This window comes from Rissa tridactyla, chromosome 26 (assembly GCF_028500815.1).
Source record: "Rissa tridactyla isolate bRisTri1 chromosome 26, bRisTri1.patW.cur.20221130, whole genome shotgun sequence".
Lineage (NCBI taxonomy): Eukaryota > Metazoa > Chordata > Aves > Charadriiformes > Laridae > Rissa > Rissa tridactyla.
Window position 1 is genome coordinate 1,315,149 of NC_071491.1, and position 16,245 is coordinate 1,331,393.

General features: G+C 63.9%; 2 protein-coding genes and 1 long non-coding RNA gene across 4 annotated transcripts in view; 1 reads left to right on the forward strand and 2 right to left on the reverse strand.

Moving 5' to 3' along the window:
- The window catches only part of LOC128901536 (rRNA 2'-O-methyltransferase fibrillarin-like), a 10,792-nt gene extending 832 nt beyond the window's left edge, over window positions 1–9,960 (reverse strand). Inside the window, 10 exon segments of the mRNA XM_054183609.1 lie at window positions 2,374–2,590; window positions 4,271–4,320; window positions 4,323–4,382; window positions 6,247–6,378; window positions 6,865–6,892; window positions 6,894–7,001; window positions 7,003–7,038; window positions 8,261–8,355; window positions 9,057–9,215; window positions 9,933–9,960. Of these exon segments, the coding sequence (XP_054039584.1) occupies window positions 2,374–2,590; window positions 4,271–4,320; window positions 4,323–4,382; window positions 6,247–6,378; window positions 6,865–6,892; window positions 6,894–7,001; window positions 7,003–7,038; window positions 8,261–8,355; window positions 9,057–9,215; window positions 9,933–9,960 (913 nt within the window).
- On the reverse strand, window positions 4,459–5,998 carry LOC128901568 (uncharacterized). 2 transcript variants are annotated; one of them, XR_008463486.1, is made up of 3 exons: window positions 5,889–5,998; window positions 5,557–5,742; window positions 4,459–5,380 (listed from the first exon to the last, which is right to left on the reverse strand). It is a non-coding gene; the product is annotated as an uncharacterized LOC128901568 (long non-coding RNA). The 2 variants fall into 2 exon arrangements; XR_008463485.1 differs by having other exon boundaries at window positions 5,557–5,625; window positions 5,803–5,998.
- A 2,111-nt stretch (window positions 9,961–12,071) lies between the features above and the next one.
- Window positions 12,072–15,280, forward strand: LOC128901571 (cytochrome c oxidase subunit 6B1). The gene is made up of 4 exons (XM_054183653.1): window positions 12,072–12,231; window positions 13,372–13,479; window positions 13,592–13,692; window positions 15,021–15,280. The coding sequence occupies exons 2-4, from the start codon at window positions 13,374–13,376 to the stop codon at window positions 15,072–15,074; spliced, it is 261 nt and encodes an 86-aa protein (XP_054039628.1). The 5' UTR covers window positions 12,072–12,231; window positions 13,372–13,373; the 3' UTR covers window positions 15,075–15,280.
- Window positions 15,281–16,245: the final 965 nt, after the last annotated feature.

Consider the following 16,245-nt stretch of genomic DNA (forward strand, 5'->3'; position numbering starts at 1 on the left):
TGTAGACGCCATCACCACGGCGTGGTCCCTCCCAGTACGTCCCAGTACCCCCTAGTCCCCTCCCAGTACATCCCAGTCCGCTCTAGTCCCCTCCCAGTCCATCCCAGTCCCCTCCCAACCCCTCCCAGTCCCTTCCAGTGCTCCCAGTTCCACCGGTAGACGCCCTCCACCACGGCGTGGTCCCTCCCAGTCCCCTCCCAGTCCATCCCAGTCCGTCCCAGTCCCCTCCCATCCACTCCAGTCCCCCCTAGTCCCCCTCCCAGTCCCCCCTAGTCCCCTCCAGTCCATCCCAGTCCCACCTGTAGACGCCCACCACCACGGCGTGGTCCCTCCCAGTCCATCCCAGTCCCCCCTAGTCCCCTCCTATCCCCTTCCAGTCCCCCCCCCACTCCATCCCAGTCCCCCCTAATCCTCTCCCATTACCCCCCCAGTCCATCCCAGTCCCCCCATGTCCCCTCCCATCCCCTCCCAGTCCATCCCAGTGCTCCCAGTCCCACTGGTAGACGCCCCACCATCACAGCGTGGTCCCTCCCAGTCCCCTCCTGGTCCATCCCAGTCCCCCCTAATCCTCTCCCAGTCCCCCCCCACTCCATCCCAGTCCCCCCTAGTCCCCTCCCAGTCCATCCCAGTCCCCCCTAGTCCCCTCCCAGTCCATCCCAGTCCCACCCCAGTGCTCCCAGTCCCCACCTGTAGACGCCCACCACCACGGCGTGGTCCCTCCCAGTCCATCCCCAGTCCCCCCTAGTCCCCTCCCAGTCCCTCCCCAGTCCATCCCAGTCCCCCCCCCAGTCCCCCTCCAGTCCCCTCTAGGCTCCTCCCATCCCCTCCCAGTCCATCCCAGTGCTCCCAGTCCCACCTGTAGACGCCCACCACCACGGCGTGGTCCCTCCCAGTCTCCTCCCAGTCCATCCCAGTCCCCCCTAGTCCCCTCCCAGTCCATCCCAGTCCGTCCCAGTCCCCTCCCATCCACTCCCAGTCCCCCCTAAGTCCCCCCCCAGTCCATCCCAGTCCCCCCTAGTCTCCTCCCAGTCCATCCCAGCCCGTCCCAGTCCCCTCTAGTCCCCTCCCATCCAGTCCCATCCCCTCCCAGTCCCCCCACAGTCCCCTCCCAGTCCATCCCAGTCCCCCCTAGCCCCCTCCCAGTCCATCCCAGTCCCACCTGTAGACGCCCACCACCACGGCGTGGTCCCTCCCAGTCCATCCCAGTCCCCCCTAGTCCCCTCCTATCCCCTTCCAGTCCCCCCCCCCCACTCCATCCCAGTCCCCCCCTAATCCTCTTCCCATTCCCCCCCAGGTCCATCCCAGTCCCCCCATGTCCCCTCCCATCCCCTCCCAGTCCATCCCAGTGCTCCCAGTCCCACTGGTAGACGCCCACCATCACAGCGTGGTCCCTCCCAGTCCCCTCCTGGTCCATCCCAGTCCCCCCTAATCCTCTTCCCAGTCTCCTCTCAGTCCATCCCAGTCCCCCCTAATCCTCTCCCATTCCCCCCCCAGTCCATCCCAGTCCCCCCATGTCCCCTCCCATCCCCTCCCAGTCCATCCCAGTGCTCCCAGTCCCACTGGTAGACGCCCACCATCACAGCGTGGTCCCTCCCAGACCCCTCCTGGTCCATCCCAGTCCCCCCTAATCCTCTCCCAGTCCCCCCCCACTCCATCCCAGTCCCCCCCTAGTCCCCCTCCCAGTCCATCCCAGTCCCCCCCTATCCCCTTCCAGTCCCCCCCAACTCCATCCCAGTCCCCCCTAGTCCCCCTCCCAGTCCATCCCAGTCCCTTCCCAGTGCTCCCAGTCCCACCTGTAGACGCCCACCACCACGGCGTGGTCCCTCCCAGTCCATCCCAGTCCCCCCTAGTCCCCTCCTATCCCCCTTCCAGTCCCCCCCCACTCCATCCCAGTCCCCCCTAGTCCCCTCCCAGTCCATCCCAGTCCCACCTGTAGACGCCCACCACCACGGGCGTGGTCCCTCCCAGTCCATCCCAGTCCCCCCTAGTCCCCTCCTATCCCCTTCCAGTCCCCCCCCACTCCATCCCAGTCCCCCCTAGTCCCCTCCCAGTCCATCCCAGTCCCTTCCCAGTGCTCCAGTCCCACCTGTAGACGCCCACCACCACGGCGTGGTCCCTCCCAGTCCATCCCAGTCCCCCCTAGTCCCCTCCTATCCCCTTCCAGTCCCCCCCCCACTCCATCCCAGTCCCCCCTAATCCTCTCCCATTCCCCCCCCCAGTCCATCCCAGTCCCCCCATGTCCCCTCCCATCCCCTCCCAGTCCATCCCAGTGCTCCCAGTCCCACCGGTAGACGCCCCACCATCACAGCGTGGTCCCTCCTAGTCCCCTCCTGGTCCATCCCAGTCCCCCCTAATCCTCTCCCAGTCCCCCCCCCAGTCCATCCCAGTCCCCCCTAGTCCCCTCCCAGTCCATCCCAGTCCCTTCCCAGTGCTCCCAGTCCCACCTGTAGACGCCCACCACCACGGCGTGGTCCCTCTCGTAGGGCTCCAGCGTCAGCTGCTCCTGGGGCTTCATCTGCTCCCCCGCCATCTTCCGCACCTCCCCCGCGAACACCGCCTCGGGGGGGGCCGTCGAGTCGATGCAGTTCGCCTGGGGGGGGGGGGGGGGGGACACGGACGACGACACGGGGTCAGGGGACCCCCCTCTAACCCCCCCTTCCCCCCCCCCCCCCCCCGGGGGAGATTTGGGGGGGATTTGCCCCGACTTGGGGCAGTTTTTGGGGTGGGGGGAGGCAGAAATGGGGGGGGGGGGAGGGGGGGGAGGAGAGAGGGGCAGAAGGGGGAGGAGGGGGAGAATTTGGAGGGGGGGGGGGGCGGGGAGGGGGTAAGGATCAGGGGACACCCCCCCCTTCCCCCCCCCCGGGGGAGATTTGGGGGGGGGGATTTGCCCCCGACTTGGGGCAGTTTTGGGGCGGGGGGGGGGGCGCAGAAATGGGGGGGGGAGGGGGCAGAGAGGGGCAGATGGGGGGGGGAGGGGGATCAGGGGACACCCCCCCTTTCCTCCCCCCCGGGGGAGATTTGGGGAGGAGTTTGCCCGACTTGGGGCAGTTTTGGGGCGGGGGGGGGGGGCGCAGAAATGGGGCGGGGGGGGCAGGAATGTGGGGGGGGGGGAGGGATTGGGGGGACCCCCCCCCAGGGGAGATCTGGGGGGGGATTTGCCCCAACCTGGGGTAATTACGGGGGGAGGGACAGAACTGGGGGGGGGGCGGGGAGCACTGGTGGGTACTGGTGAGTACTGGGGGCATTGGGGGCTGGTCACTGGTGCATACTGGGAAGCACTGGGGGATAATGGGGGGGTTCCAGAGGTGGGAGGGGGGTGGTGTGGGGGGGCAGTGGGGAATGCTGGGGGGAACTGGTGAGCACTGGGGGCGTACTGGTGGGTACTGGGGGGGACATTGGGGGGATACTGGTGGGGTACTGGGAGGAACTGGTGAGCACTGGGGGCGTACTGGTGGGTACTGGGGGGGACACTGGGGGATACTGGTGGGGTACTGGGAGGAACTGGTGAGCACTGGGGGGGACACTGGGGGATACCAATGGGATACTGGGAGGAACTGGTGAGCACTGGGGGCGTACTGGTGGGATACTGGGAGGAACTGGTGAGCACTGGGGACGTACTGGTGAGCACTGGGGGGGGACACTGGGGGATACCAATGGGATACTGGGAGGAACTGGTGAGCACTGGGGGCGTACTAGTGGCTACTGGGGGGGACACTGCGGGGATACTGGTGGGGTACTGGGAGGAACTGATGAGCACTGGGGGAGTACTGGTGGGTACTGGGGATACTGGTGGGGTACCAGGAGGAACTGGTGAGCACTGGCGGATACTGGTGAGCACTGGGGGCGTACTGGTGGGTACTGGGGGGGACACTGGGGGATACCGATGGGATACTGGACGAACTGGTGAGCACTGGGGGATACTGGTGGGGTACCAGGAGGAACTGGTGAGCACTGGGGGCGTACTGGTGGGTACTGGGAGGAACTGGGGGGGACACTGGGGGGAACCGGTGAGCACTGGAGGACACTGTGGAAACTGGGGAGGGCACCAGGGGGATACTGGCCAGGTACTGGGGGGAACTGGGGGGTACTGGGAGGAACTGGAGGGGAATACTGGTGGGAACTGGTGAGCCCTGAAAGGAAACTGGGGGACGACACTGGGAGGTACCAGGGGTAACTGGTGACCGCTGAGGGGAACTGGGAGGAACGCGGGCGATACTGGGGAGGTACTGGGGGATACTGGGAGGGTACTGGGGGATACTGGGAGGGTCACCTTGATGGAGATGACGAAGTGGCCGCCGTTGCGCAAGAAGTTGTGGGCGTGAGGGCCACGATCCGGGTCTGGTCCGGTTGTGCCACGTCGGCGAAGATGACGTCCACCATGCCTGGGGTGGGGGGGAGGACACCCTGACATTGGGGACACCCCAAAACCACCCCCCCCACACACACGGAACACCCCGAGACCCACCGCAAATGGCCACAGCACCCAAAACTACGTCGAAAACCCACCCTGAGATACCCCCAGGTGCCTCCAGACCTTCTCCCAAACTTCCAAACCACCTTGAGGAACCCCAAAACCTTCTCCTGGACCTTCCCAAGACCTCCAAGACCTTCTCCAGGACCACCCAAAGACCCCGAGACCCAACGCAAATGGCCACAGCACCCAGAACTACGTCGAAACCCACCCTGAGATACCCCCAGGTGCCTCCAGACCTTCTCCCAAACCTACAAACCACCTTGAGGAACCCCAAAACCTTCTCCTAGACCTTCCAAGACCTCCAAGATCTTCTCCAGGACCACCCAAAGACCCTAAGACCCACCACAAATGGCCACAGCACCCAAAACTACATCGAAACCCACCCTGAGATACCCCCAGCTGCCTCCAGACCTTCTCCCAAACCTACAAACCACCTTGAGGAACCCCAAAACCTTCTCCTAGACCTTCCCAAGACCTCCAAGGTCTTCTCCAGGACCACCCAAAGACCCTAAGACCCACCACAAATGGCCACAGCACCCAAAACTACGTCGAAACCCACCCTGAGATACCTCCAGGTGCCTCCAAGACCTTCTCCCAAACTTCCAAACCAACTTGAGGGAACTCCAAAATGTTCTCCAGAACCTTCCCAACACCCCAAAATTCTTTTCCGAGACCACCAGAAGATCCCAAAACACACCAAAAATGCCCACAGCACCCAAAAACGTGTCAAACACCACCCGGAGATACCCCCAGGTGCCTCCAGACCTTCTCCCAAACCTACAAACCACCCTGAGGAACCCCAAAAACCTTCTCCTAGACCTTCCCAAGACCTCCAAGGTCTTCTCCAGGACCACCCTAAGACCCACCACAAATGGCCACAGCACCCAAAACTACGTCGAAACCCACCTGAGATACCTCCAGGTGCCTCCAAGACCTTCTCCCGAACTTCCAAACCAACTTGAGGGAACCCCAAAATGTTCTCCAGAACCTTCCCAACACCAAAAATTCTTTTCCGAGACCACCAGAAGATCCCAAAACACACCAAAAATGCCCACAGCACCCAAAAACGTGTCAAACATCACCCTGAGATACCCCCAGGTGCTTCCAGACCTTCTCCCAAACTTCCAAACCACCCTGAGGAACCCCAAAACCTTCTCCTGGACCTTCCCAAGACCTCCAAGGTCTTCTCCAGGACCACCCAAAGACCCCGAGACCCACCACAAATGGCCACAGCACCCAAAACTACGTCGAAACCCACCCTGAGATACCTCCAGGTGCCTCCAGACCCTTCTCCCAAACCTACAAACCACCTTGAGGAACCCCAAAACCTTCTCCTAGACCTTACCGACACCCCAAAATTCTACTCAAATGCCCCACAGCACCCAAAACGACGTCAAAAACCACCCTGAGATACCTCCAGACCTCCTCCCAAACCTACCAACCAACTTGAAGGGCACCAAAACCTTCTCCTACACCTTCTCAAAACACCAAGGTCTTCTCCAGGACCACCAAAAGACCCCAAGGACCACCAAAAGACCCCAAGACCCACCTTAGATCTTCTCAACAGCCAAAGGTACCTCAGAAACCTCTATGAGATACCTCCAGGTGCCCTCCGGACCTTCTCCCAAACCTACAAACCACCTTGAAGAACCCCCCAAACCTTCTCCTAGACCTTCTCGAGACCCCCACGGTCTTCTCCAAGACCTCCAAGGTCTTCTCCAGGTCTCCAAAGCCACCCCGGTTGGGACCTCCTGGAACCACCCGCGTCTCACCGATGAGCATCCGGTACTTGTGGGGGTGACGCGCGTCCTCGATGACGGGGATGACGTTGGTGCGTTTCTTGGCCACGTTGATGAGGTCCCGGCCTGAGCGGTGGGAGAACTCCACGGCGTTAGACCAGCCCCTCCTGGGGGGGGGGGGGGGGGGGACGGGGACAGGGAGGTCACCCCACTCTGGGGACAGTCGTGGGGACCCACCCCCGAGGTGGGGGTCGTGGAGCCACCACCCATGGGGGACCTCCTTGGTGACCCCAAGGTGAAGAAGACCTCAAGGAACGTGATGCCGCCACCCATGGGGACATCTCTGGGGTCCCCCAAGGTGGGGGACAACTCTGAGGACAAAGATCTGCCACCCACAGGGACACGTCCCCCTCCCGCTGCAACCCCCCCAGTGACGTCCCCGAGGGGTCACAGTGCCACCTCCACGTCCCCTTGGCCCATCACCCCCCCCCGGTGACATCCCCCAAAGGACCTCAAAGATGTCCCCAAGCCCATGGAGATGCCACCTCCAAGCTGGCCCCGAGGGGTTGGTGACCCCATCCTGCTGTCCCCCTCACGCCGGGACCCCACGGTGACGTCCCCAATGGGGGCGGTGGGCCCCGTGTCCTCAACCGGGTCCCACGATGTCGGAGACGTGTGACAACCGTTGTCCCCGAGGCGGCGCCCAAGTAAAGGACCTTTGACCCCGGCCGGATGTGGATCTGGTCGATGCCACCCAAAATGGCGGCTGCCAACTTGGAGCGAAAGGGGGTTCCAAGCGCGATACTCCACCTTGGTGTCACCGTCCTGGGGACAGGGACGCGCGGGGACACGTCACCCACCCAGCTGCGACACCCCACGGACACCCCCGCCACCCCCCCAGTGCCACCTCCCAGTGCTCCCAGTATGGACCTCGAGAAGGTCCTGGTGATGCCCTCAACTTTGGCGTCACCACCATGGGGACAAGGTCCCCGGTGACGTTCTCCACCTCGGTGTCACCGTCATAGGGACGGGGACACGTCACCCACCAGCTGTGACACCCCCACGGACACCCCCCCCCCTCCCAGTGCCACCAGTGCCACCTCCCAGCGTTCCCAGTATGGACCTCGAGAAGGTCCTGGTGATGCCCTCAGCTTTGGTGTCGCCACCATGGGGACAAGGTCCCGGTGACGTTCTCCACCTTGGTGTCACCGTCACAGGGACGGGGACGCACAGGGACACGTCACCCACCGGCTGTGACACCCCACGGACACCCCCCGCCCTCCCAGTGCCACATCCCAGTGCTCCCAGTATGGACCTCGAGAAGGTCCTGGTGATGCCCTCAACTTTGGCGTCACCACCGTGGGGACAAGGTCCCGGTGATGTTCTCCACCTCGGTGTCACCGTCATAGGGACGGGGACACGTCACCCACCAGCTGTGACACCCCACGGACACCCCCCCCCCTCCCAGTGTCACCAGTGCCACCTCCCAGCGTTCCCAGTATGGACCTAGAGAACGTCCTGGTGATGCCCTCAGCTTTGGTGTCGCCACCATGGGGACAAGGTCCCGGTGACGTTCTCCACCTCGGTGTCACCGTCACAGGGACGGGGGCACGTCACCCACCAGCTGTGACACCCCACAGACACCCTGCCACCCCCCCAGTGCCACCAGTGCCACCTCCCAGTGCTCCCAGTATGGACCTCGAGAACGTCCTGGTGATGCCCTCAGCTTTGGTGTCGCCACCATGGGGACAAGGTCCCGGTGACGTTCTCCACCTCGGTGTCACCGTCACAGGGACGGGGGCACGTCACCCACCAGCTGTGACACCCCACAGACACCCCGCCACCCCCCCAGTGCCACCTCCCAGTGCTCCCAGTATGGACCTCGAGAAGGTCCTGGTGGCCTCCTCCACCTCTCCCAGTTGCTCCCAGTCCCTCCCAGTGCCTCCTTACTCCCTTCCCCAGTCCCTCCCAGTTGCCCCTTACCCCCTCCCCGCTCCCCCCAACCCCCTCCCAGTCCCTCCCAGTTGCTCCCAGTCCCTCCCAGTACCTCTACCGAGATCCTCTTCTCCCCGTAGACCGACTCCCCCGGCACCAGGTTGCGGGTGACGAGCGCGTCCTCCTTCCCCCGGCAGATGAACACGCCTGGGGGGCGCAGGGACCCACGGCTGCCCCATAGATCCCCCCGGCACCGCCCCATAGATGCTCCCCCCCAACCCCCGCACACCCCCCACCCCCCCCACTGCCCCACAACTGCTCCACGAGACCCACAGCTACCCCCCCGCCTCCCCCCAAGCTGTCCCCCAGCCCCCTAAACTGCCCCCCAACCACGCCCCCAATTGCCCCATACCCCCCCCAACCTGCCCCACAGCCCCCTAAACTGCCCCCCCCAACTGTCCCCAATTGCCCCATAGCCCCCCCCCCCCCCAACTGCCCCATAGCCCACCCCAACCTGCCCCACAGGCCCCTCAACTGCCCCCCAACTGCCCCAGAGCCCCCCCACCATTTGCCCCACGGCCCCCCCCCGCCCCATAGAGCCCCCCAACCGCCCCACAGAGCCCCCCAGTCGCCCCACGGGCCCCTAAACTGCCCCCCAACTGCCCCAGAGCCGTGTCCCACGGCCCCCCCCTGCCCCATAGAGCCCCCCAGTCACCCCATAACCCCACCCACACAGCCCCCCTCGTCTGCCCCACAGCCCCCCCCAGCTGCCCCATGGGACCCCTAAACCGTCCCACAGACCCCCCCCAAACTTGCCCCATATCCCTGCCCCATAGAGGCCCCCCCCCCCCACACTCTTGCCCCATATCTCTGCCCCATAGAGTCCCCCCCCCACCCCCCCCCCGTACCTTCGTGCCGATGCGGCTCCACCGTCACCTTCTTGCCCCCCCTGAAGCCGCCGCGGCCCCCCCGGCCCCCCCGGGCGGAGCCTCCCCGGGGGGGGCCCCCTCGGCCTCGCCCCCCGGCCCCGCCCCCCCGGGCCCCGCCCCGGGGCTGGAAACCCCCACCTGCGGGAGAGAAACTGGGGGTACTGGGAGCACTGGGAATGAGAACTGGGAGCACTGGGAGAGGGGACTGGGAGCACTGGGAATGCTGGGGAGGGGAACTGGGAGTACTGGGAATCATGGGGGGGCACTGGGAGAGGGAACTGGGTGTACTGGGGGCACTGGGAATGAGAACTGGGAGCACTGGGAATCATGGGGGGGCACTGGGAGAGGGGACGGGGTGTACTGGGGGCACTGGGAATGCTGCGGAGGGGAACTGGGAGTACTGGGAATCATGGGGGGGCACTGGGAGAGGGAACTGGGTGTACTGGGGGCACTGGGAATGAGAACTGGGAGCACTGGGAATCACAGGGGGGCACTGGGAGAGGGGACGGGGTGTACTGGGGGCACTGGGAATACTGGGAATCATGGGGGGGCACTGGGAGAGAGCACTGGGAGTACTGGGGGCACTGGGAATGAGAACTGGGAGCACTGGGAATCATGGGGGGGCACTGGGAGAGAGCACTGGGTGTACTGGGGGCACTGGGAATACTGGGAATCATGGGGGGGCACTGGGAGAGGGGACTGGGAGTACTGGGGGCACTGGGAATGAGAACTGGGAGCACTGGGAATCACGGGGGGGCACTGGGAGAGGGGACTGGGAGTACTGGGGGCACTGGGAATGAGAACTGGGAGCACTGGGAATCATGGGGGGGCACTGGGAGAGAGCACTGGGAGTACTGGAGGCACTGGGAATACTGGGAATCATGGGGGGGCACTGGGAGAGGGGACTGGGAGTACTGGGGGCACTGGGAATGAGAGCTGGGAGCACTGGGAATCATGGGGGGGCACTGGGAGAGGGGACTGGATGTACTGGGGGCACCGGGAACACTGGGGGGCGGGGAACTGGGAGCACTGGGAATGCTGTGGGGGCGGGGGGGGGGAACTGGGGGGCAGCCGGCCATACTGGGAGGGAAAACAGGGGGGCAAACTGGGCGGACTGGGAAGGGCGTGGGGCTCCCAGTAGGGCCGGGCCCGGCCTTACTGGGAGCACTGGGAGAGGTCACTCACCTCGGCCCCCTCGGAAGCCGCCGCCGCGGCCGCCCCGCCCCCCCCGGGGGCTGAAACCTGCCGGGAGCCGCCGTCAAACTGGGGCAACTGGGAGCACTGGGGCGGACTGGGACGGGGCCCAGTAACCTCCCCCCGGGGTTCCCAGTATTCCCAGTTTGGCCCAAACACCCTCCCGCCACATCCCTCCCAGTCCCCCGCCCCCCCGCACTACATCCCTGCCCTTCCCAGTCCCTCCCAGTCCCTCCCAGTCCACCCCAGTCCCTCCCAGTCCACCCCAGTCCCCTCCCAGTATAACCCAGTCCATCCCAGATCCCCCCCAATTGCTCCCCCAATACCCTCCCAGTCCCTCCCAATACACCCCAGTTCCCTCCCAGTCCCCTCCCGATCCCATAACACTCCCCGCAATACGCTCCCAGTCCACCCCAGTTCCTCCCAGTACCTCCCCAGTCCCCCCCCCAATCCCCTCCCCAGTCCATCCCAGTTCCCCCGCAGTACATCCCAATCGCCTCCCAGTCCATCCCAGTCCCCCCCCAATCCCCTTCCAATCCCTTCCAGTCCATCCCAGTCCCCTCCCAGTCCCTCCCAGTATATCCCAGTTCCCACCTGGCCTCATCCCACCACGGACTCCACGCGGGACCGCACGCGCCGCTCTCAACGCCCGTCCCTCCCCCGGAACCGGAAGTGCCGCCACGCGGAGGGGACCCGACCCCTTTTCCGGGTGGATCCCGCGCATGCGCCGCCCCGCGGCCGACGCCACGGCCCCGCCCACGGCCGGGCGGAAGTGAGCCGCGGAGGGAGGGAGCGAGAGGGGCTGCCCCGGGTCCTAGTGTCCGACGCCGGGGCCGGGGGGAATTTGGGGACAAAAATAGGGGTTTTGGGGGTCCTGGGTGGGATATGGGGACAGAAGTGGGGTTTTTTGGGGTCCTGCGTGAGGATTTGGCGACAAAAACGAGGATTTGGGGGTTCGGGGGTGGGGATTTGGGGACAGAAATTGGTCTTTTGGGGTCCTATATGGGGTTTTGGGGACAGAAATGGGGGTTTGGGGGGGATTTGGGACGGGAAATAGGGGAGTTTCGGTCCTGAAGGGGATTTGGGGAAAGAATGGGGATTTTTGGGGTCCTGGGTGGTCTTTTGGGGACAGAAATGGGGTTTTGGGGGGTCCTCGGGAGACATTTGGGGACAAAACCGGAGTTTTGGGGGGTCCTCGGGAGACATTTAGGGACAGAAATGGGGATTTGGGGGCTAGGGGGGGATTTGGGGACAGAAATCGGAGGTTTGGGGTGATTTGGGGACAAAAATTGGGCTTTTTGGGGTCTTGGGGGGGATTTGGGGACATAAATGGGTTTTGGCGGGGGTCCTGAGGGAGGATCTGGAGACAGAAATGGGGCTTTTGGGGGTCCTGGAGGGGGATTTAGGAACAGAAATGGGCTTTTGGGGATCCTGAGGGGAATTTGAGGACAGAAATGGGCTTTTGTGGATTCTGGTTGGGATCTGGGGACATTTGGGGGGAATTCGGGGGCATATTACAGCCCTGGTGGCCATTTTGGGCTGTTTTGGGGTCCCTGAGGGATATTTTGGGGCAAAACCAGGGTATTGGGTGGATCCGAGGGCTATTTGCCTGTACGAGGAGGCTTTTAATGCGAAATTGGTTTTCTTGAGGGTATTTTTGAGTCATTTTGGGGCCGTTTCGGGGTATTTAGGGCGGCACTTCCGCGTAGGCCCCAGGTGACGCTCAGTCCTCCCGCCTCCCTCTCCATGGCCGCCGCGGTCCTCCGAGCGCCGGCCCCTCCCTGGGGGTGGGCCGCTCTACCCGCCGCGTCTCGATGGTTACTCCCCTTTGATTGCCTGGGGAGGGCGGGGAGAAAGGGCGCGTCACTTTTGGGCGGCGCTCTGCGCTTCCGGTTTGTCTCGTTGGTTCCGGCGGGCGGGCGGCGGTGAAAGTCACTTTGAGCCCAGTCGGCGGTACCGGGTGAGGGGGGGGAACTGGGAGGGACTGGGAGGTCACCGGGGGGGTTACTGGGAGCACTGGGAGGGGTCTGGAGGGGTTACTGGGAGCACTGGGTGTTACTAGGAGCACTGGGGAGGGCCCGGGGGGGGAACTGGGAGCACTGGGAGAGCACCGGGGGGGGTTACTGGGAGCGCTGGGAGGGTACTGGAGGCGCTGGGGGGGTTACTGGGAGCACGGGGGCTTGTTAATTAGTCCGCGGGGGGTTAATTAGGCCCATTAATTACCCCCAGCTGGGGCACCCTCCCCAATTTGCCCCCCCCCCCCCCCCTCTTTACCACCCCCCTTCTCCTTCCCGGGGGGATTAATTATTCCCGGGGGATTAATTAGCCGGGGGGGGGGGGGGGATGTTAATTAGCCTCGTGGGGTTGTTAATTAGGCCTGGGGGGGTTAATTAGGCCTGTTAATTACCCCTTACCAGGGTGCCCCCCACCGCGTTACCATCCCCTTTGTTCTTCTTAGGGGGAATTAATTATTCCAAAGAGAAATTAATCATTTCCGGGGGGGATTATTTATTCTGAGGGGGGTTAATTAATCAGAGAGGAGGAGTTAATTAATCTGGTGGGTTAATCAGCTTTGTTAATTATCCTCCTGGGGTGCCCCCCTCCCCAACACCCTGCCATTACCCTCTCTTCTTGTGTTCCCAGGGGGATTAATTCTTTAGGGGGGGACTAATTATTCCCGGGGGTGTGTTAATTAGCCCCAGGGGGTGTTAATTAGTCTGGGGGGTGTTAATTATCCTTGTTAATTACTTCCTTGGGGTCTCCCCTTCCCCATCAACCCCCCCGTTACCATCCCTTTCTTTATTCCAACAGGCGTTCATTTTTCCTAGGGGTGGGTTAATTATTCCACGAGGGGGGTTAATTATCCTGGGGGCTTATTAATTAGTTCCAGGGGGTGTTAATTAGTCTGGGGCAGGGGTTAATTAGCCCTGTTAATTATTCCTTTGGGGTACCCCCCCCCCCGCTCCCCAAGAATCCGCTTTACCGCCCCTTCCTTTTATTCGCGCGGGTCTTAATACTTCCCGGAGACGGGTTAATTATTCCGGAGGATCGTTAATTAGTCTGGAGTGATTAATTACCCCTTATTAATTACCTCCTACAGCCATGGCGGAGGACATCAAGGCCAAGCTGCAGCGCTACAAGACGGCGCCGTTCGACAGCCGTTTCCCCAACCAGAACCAGACCAAGAACTGCTGGCAAAACTACCTGGGTACGGGTCCCCCCCTGTCCCCTCTTGTCCCCCCCTGTCCCCTCTTGTCCCCTTCTGTCCCCTTCTGTCCCCTCCTGTCCCCTCACGTCCCCTCTTGTCCCCTCCCTGCCAGATTTCCACCGCTGTGAGAAGGCGATGGCGGCCAAGGGAGCGGACGCCAGTCCCTGCCAGTGGTACTATCGCGTCTACAAGTCCCTCTGTCCCACCTCCTGGGTGAGTGTCACCTCCCTTGTCCCCAAGGTGGTCCCCAAGGTGTCCCCGCGGTCTTCAGGTCCCCTGCAGTGTCCCCACGACCTCCCCTCGGTGTCCTCAGGGTCCCGACAGCGTCCCCGTGGGGGGTCCTCAGGGTCCCCACAGGCCTCAGGATCCCCAGGGTGTCCCCGCAGCGTCCCCGTGGCCCTCAGGGTCCCCACAATGTCCCCTCTGTGTCCTCACGGTGTCCCCATGGGCCTCAGGACCCCCCAGTGTCTCCTTAGTGTCCCCATGACCCTCAGGTCCCCCCCCCCGATGTCCCCACAGTGTCCCCATGGCCTTCAGGGTCCCCTCAGTGTCCCCATGGCCCTCAGGTCCCCCCCCGATGTCCCCTCAGTGTCCCCATGGCCCTCAGGTCCCCCCCCGATGTCCCCACGGTGTCCCCATGGCCTTCAGGGTCCCCTCAGTGTCCCCATGGCCCTCAGGTCCCCCCCGATGTCCCCTCAGTGTCCTCATGGCCCTCAGGTCCCCCCCCGATGTCCCCACGGTGTCCCCATGGCCTTCAGGGTCCCCTCAGTGTCCCCATGGCCCTCAGGTCCCCCCCGATGTCCCCTCAGTGTCCCCATGGCCCTCAGGTCCCCCCCCGATGTCCCCACGGTGTCCCCATGGCCTTCAGGGTCCCCTCAGTGTCCCCATGGCCCTCAGGTCCCCCCCCGATGTCCCCACGGTGTCCCCATGGCCTTCAGGGTCCCCTCAGTGTCCCCATGGCCCTCAGGTCCCCCCCACGGTGTCCCCATGGCCTTCAGGGTCCCCTCAGTGTCCCCATGGCCCTCAGGTCCCCCCCCGATGTCCCCACGGTGTCCCCATGGCCTTCAGGGTCCCCTTAGTGTCCCCATGGTCCTCGGGTCCCCCGCAGTGTCCCCACAGCCCTCAGGTCCCCCACGTTGTCCCCCCGCTGTCCCCATGGCCCTCAAGAGTCCCCACAAGGTCCCCACAAGTGTCCCCAGGGTCCTCAGGATTGCCAGGGTGTCCCCCTTGGTGTCCCCAGGTCCCCCACGATGTCCCCCTTGGTGTCCCCGTGGCCCTCAGGGTCCCCCTTGAGTGTCACCTCCCTGGCCCCTCAGTCCCCATAGGGTCCCTTCGATGTCCCTGTGGTGTCCCCACGATGTCGCCCTTGTCCTCAGGATTGCCAGGGTGTCCCCATGGTCACAGTCCCCGGCACGGTGTCTCCTTGGTGTCCCCACCGTGTCCCCATGTCCCCCACAGTGTCCCCCCGTGGTGTCACCGTGGTCCCCGTGTCCCCTGTGGTGTCACCGGGTCACCCGCCCTGTCACCGTGTCACCCCGCAGGTGACAACGTGGGACGAGTACCGTGAGGAGGGGACCTTCCCTGGCAAGATCTGAGCTTCACCCACCGCCCCCGGGGAGGGGACATCTGCGTCACCCAGTGGCGGGGGGGGAGAAAAGGTGACATGGCCGCCACCAAGGGGAGGGGGGTGACACAGCCAATCCCCACCCCGGGAGAGGGGACACCCGGCTGTCACCTGGGCGGGGGAGGGGACACCGCTGTCACCGGGGTGGTGGCAAGGCCAATAAAGGGTTGAACTGGTCCTGGGTATGGTTTTTGGTGGGGCGGGGGGCGGGGGGGGGGGGAGGAATGTTCCCAAGGTGGCGGTGAGGTGTCCCCAAGGCGGGTGGGGGATGTCCCCACGGGGGTGAGGTGTCCCCAAGGCGGGTGGGGGATGTCCCCGAGATGGGGGGGTGACGCCTGGATCCCCTGCTTGGGGAGGGGATGGATTGGAGACTTCTCCAGAGTTGGAACCAGAAGGTTTTTAATTAATTAAAAAGGCGGGGGCTGGGGGCGGGGGGGACACGGGACAACCCCCTCCCCAGACGCCGGGGTCCCCCCCCCTGCCCCACCTCCTCCTTGGGGCCAGAGGCATTATGGGACCACGGGGAGGCCCTGGAGGGGCCGGAGGCCCAAGGGCAAAGCCAGGATCTGACCCACGGCGTCCCCGGGGGCCACCAAGGGCTGGCCGAGGCCTCGCAGCGGCAACGCTCCCAGCAGCTGGCCTGGGGGAGGACACGGGGTCAGGGGCTTCTCTGTCCCCCCCATCGCCACCCCCCGTCCATCCCACCATCCATCTCCTCATCCCTCCTGTCCACCCTCCCATTTCTTCATCCGTATCTCCCAGCTCTTCCTCCTCTTGCAGCCATCCATCCGTCCTCGGTGGGTTCTTCTTCCTTCCATCCATCTTCAGGGGGTTCTTCTTCCATCCATCTTCAGTGGGGGGTTTTTCCATCCATCCATCCATCCATCCATCCATCCATCTTCATGGGGTTCGTCTTCCATCCGTCCATCTTCGGGGGATTCCTCTTCCATCCGTCCATCTTCGGGGGATTCCTCTTCCATCCGTCCATCTTCGGGGGATTCCTCTTCCATCCGTTGCATCTTCAGGGGCTTCTCCAGCTCTCCATCCCTCTTCGTGGTTTCTCCATCCCTCTTCGTGGTTTCTCCATCCATTTCTCCATCCATCTTCAATGGTTTCTCCACCTACCCACCCATCTCTGTCCT

Coding starts and splice junctions, on each gene's coding strand:
- LOC128901571 (XM_054183653.1), top strand. CDS start 13,374: ATGGCGGAGGACATCAAGGCCAAGCTGCAGCGCTACAAGACGGCGCCG. Junction 13,480..13,591: donor CTGCTGGCAAAACTACCTGG/GTACGGGTCCCC, acceptor CCTCCCTGCCAG/ATTTCCACCGCTGTGAGAAG. Junction 13,693..15,020: donor CCCTCTGTCCCACCTCCTGG/GTGAGTGTCACC, acceptor GTCACCCCGCAG/GTGACAACGTGGGACGAGTA.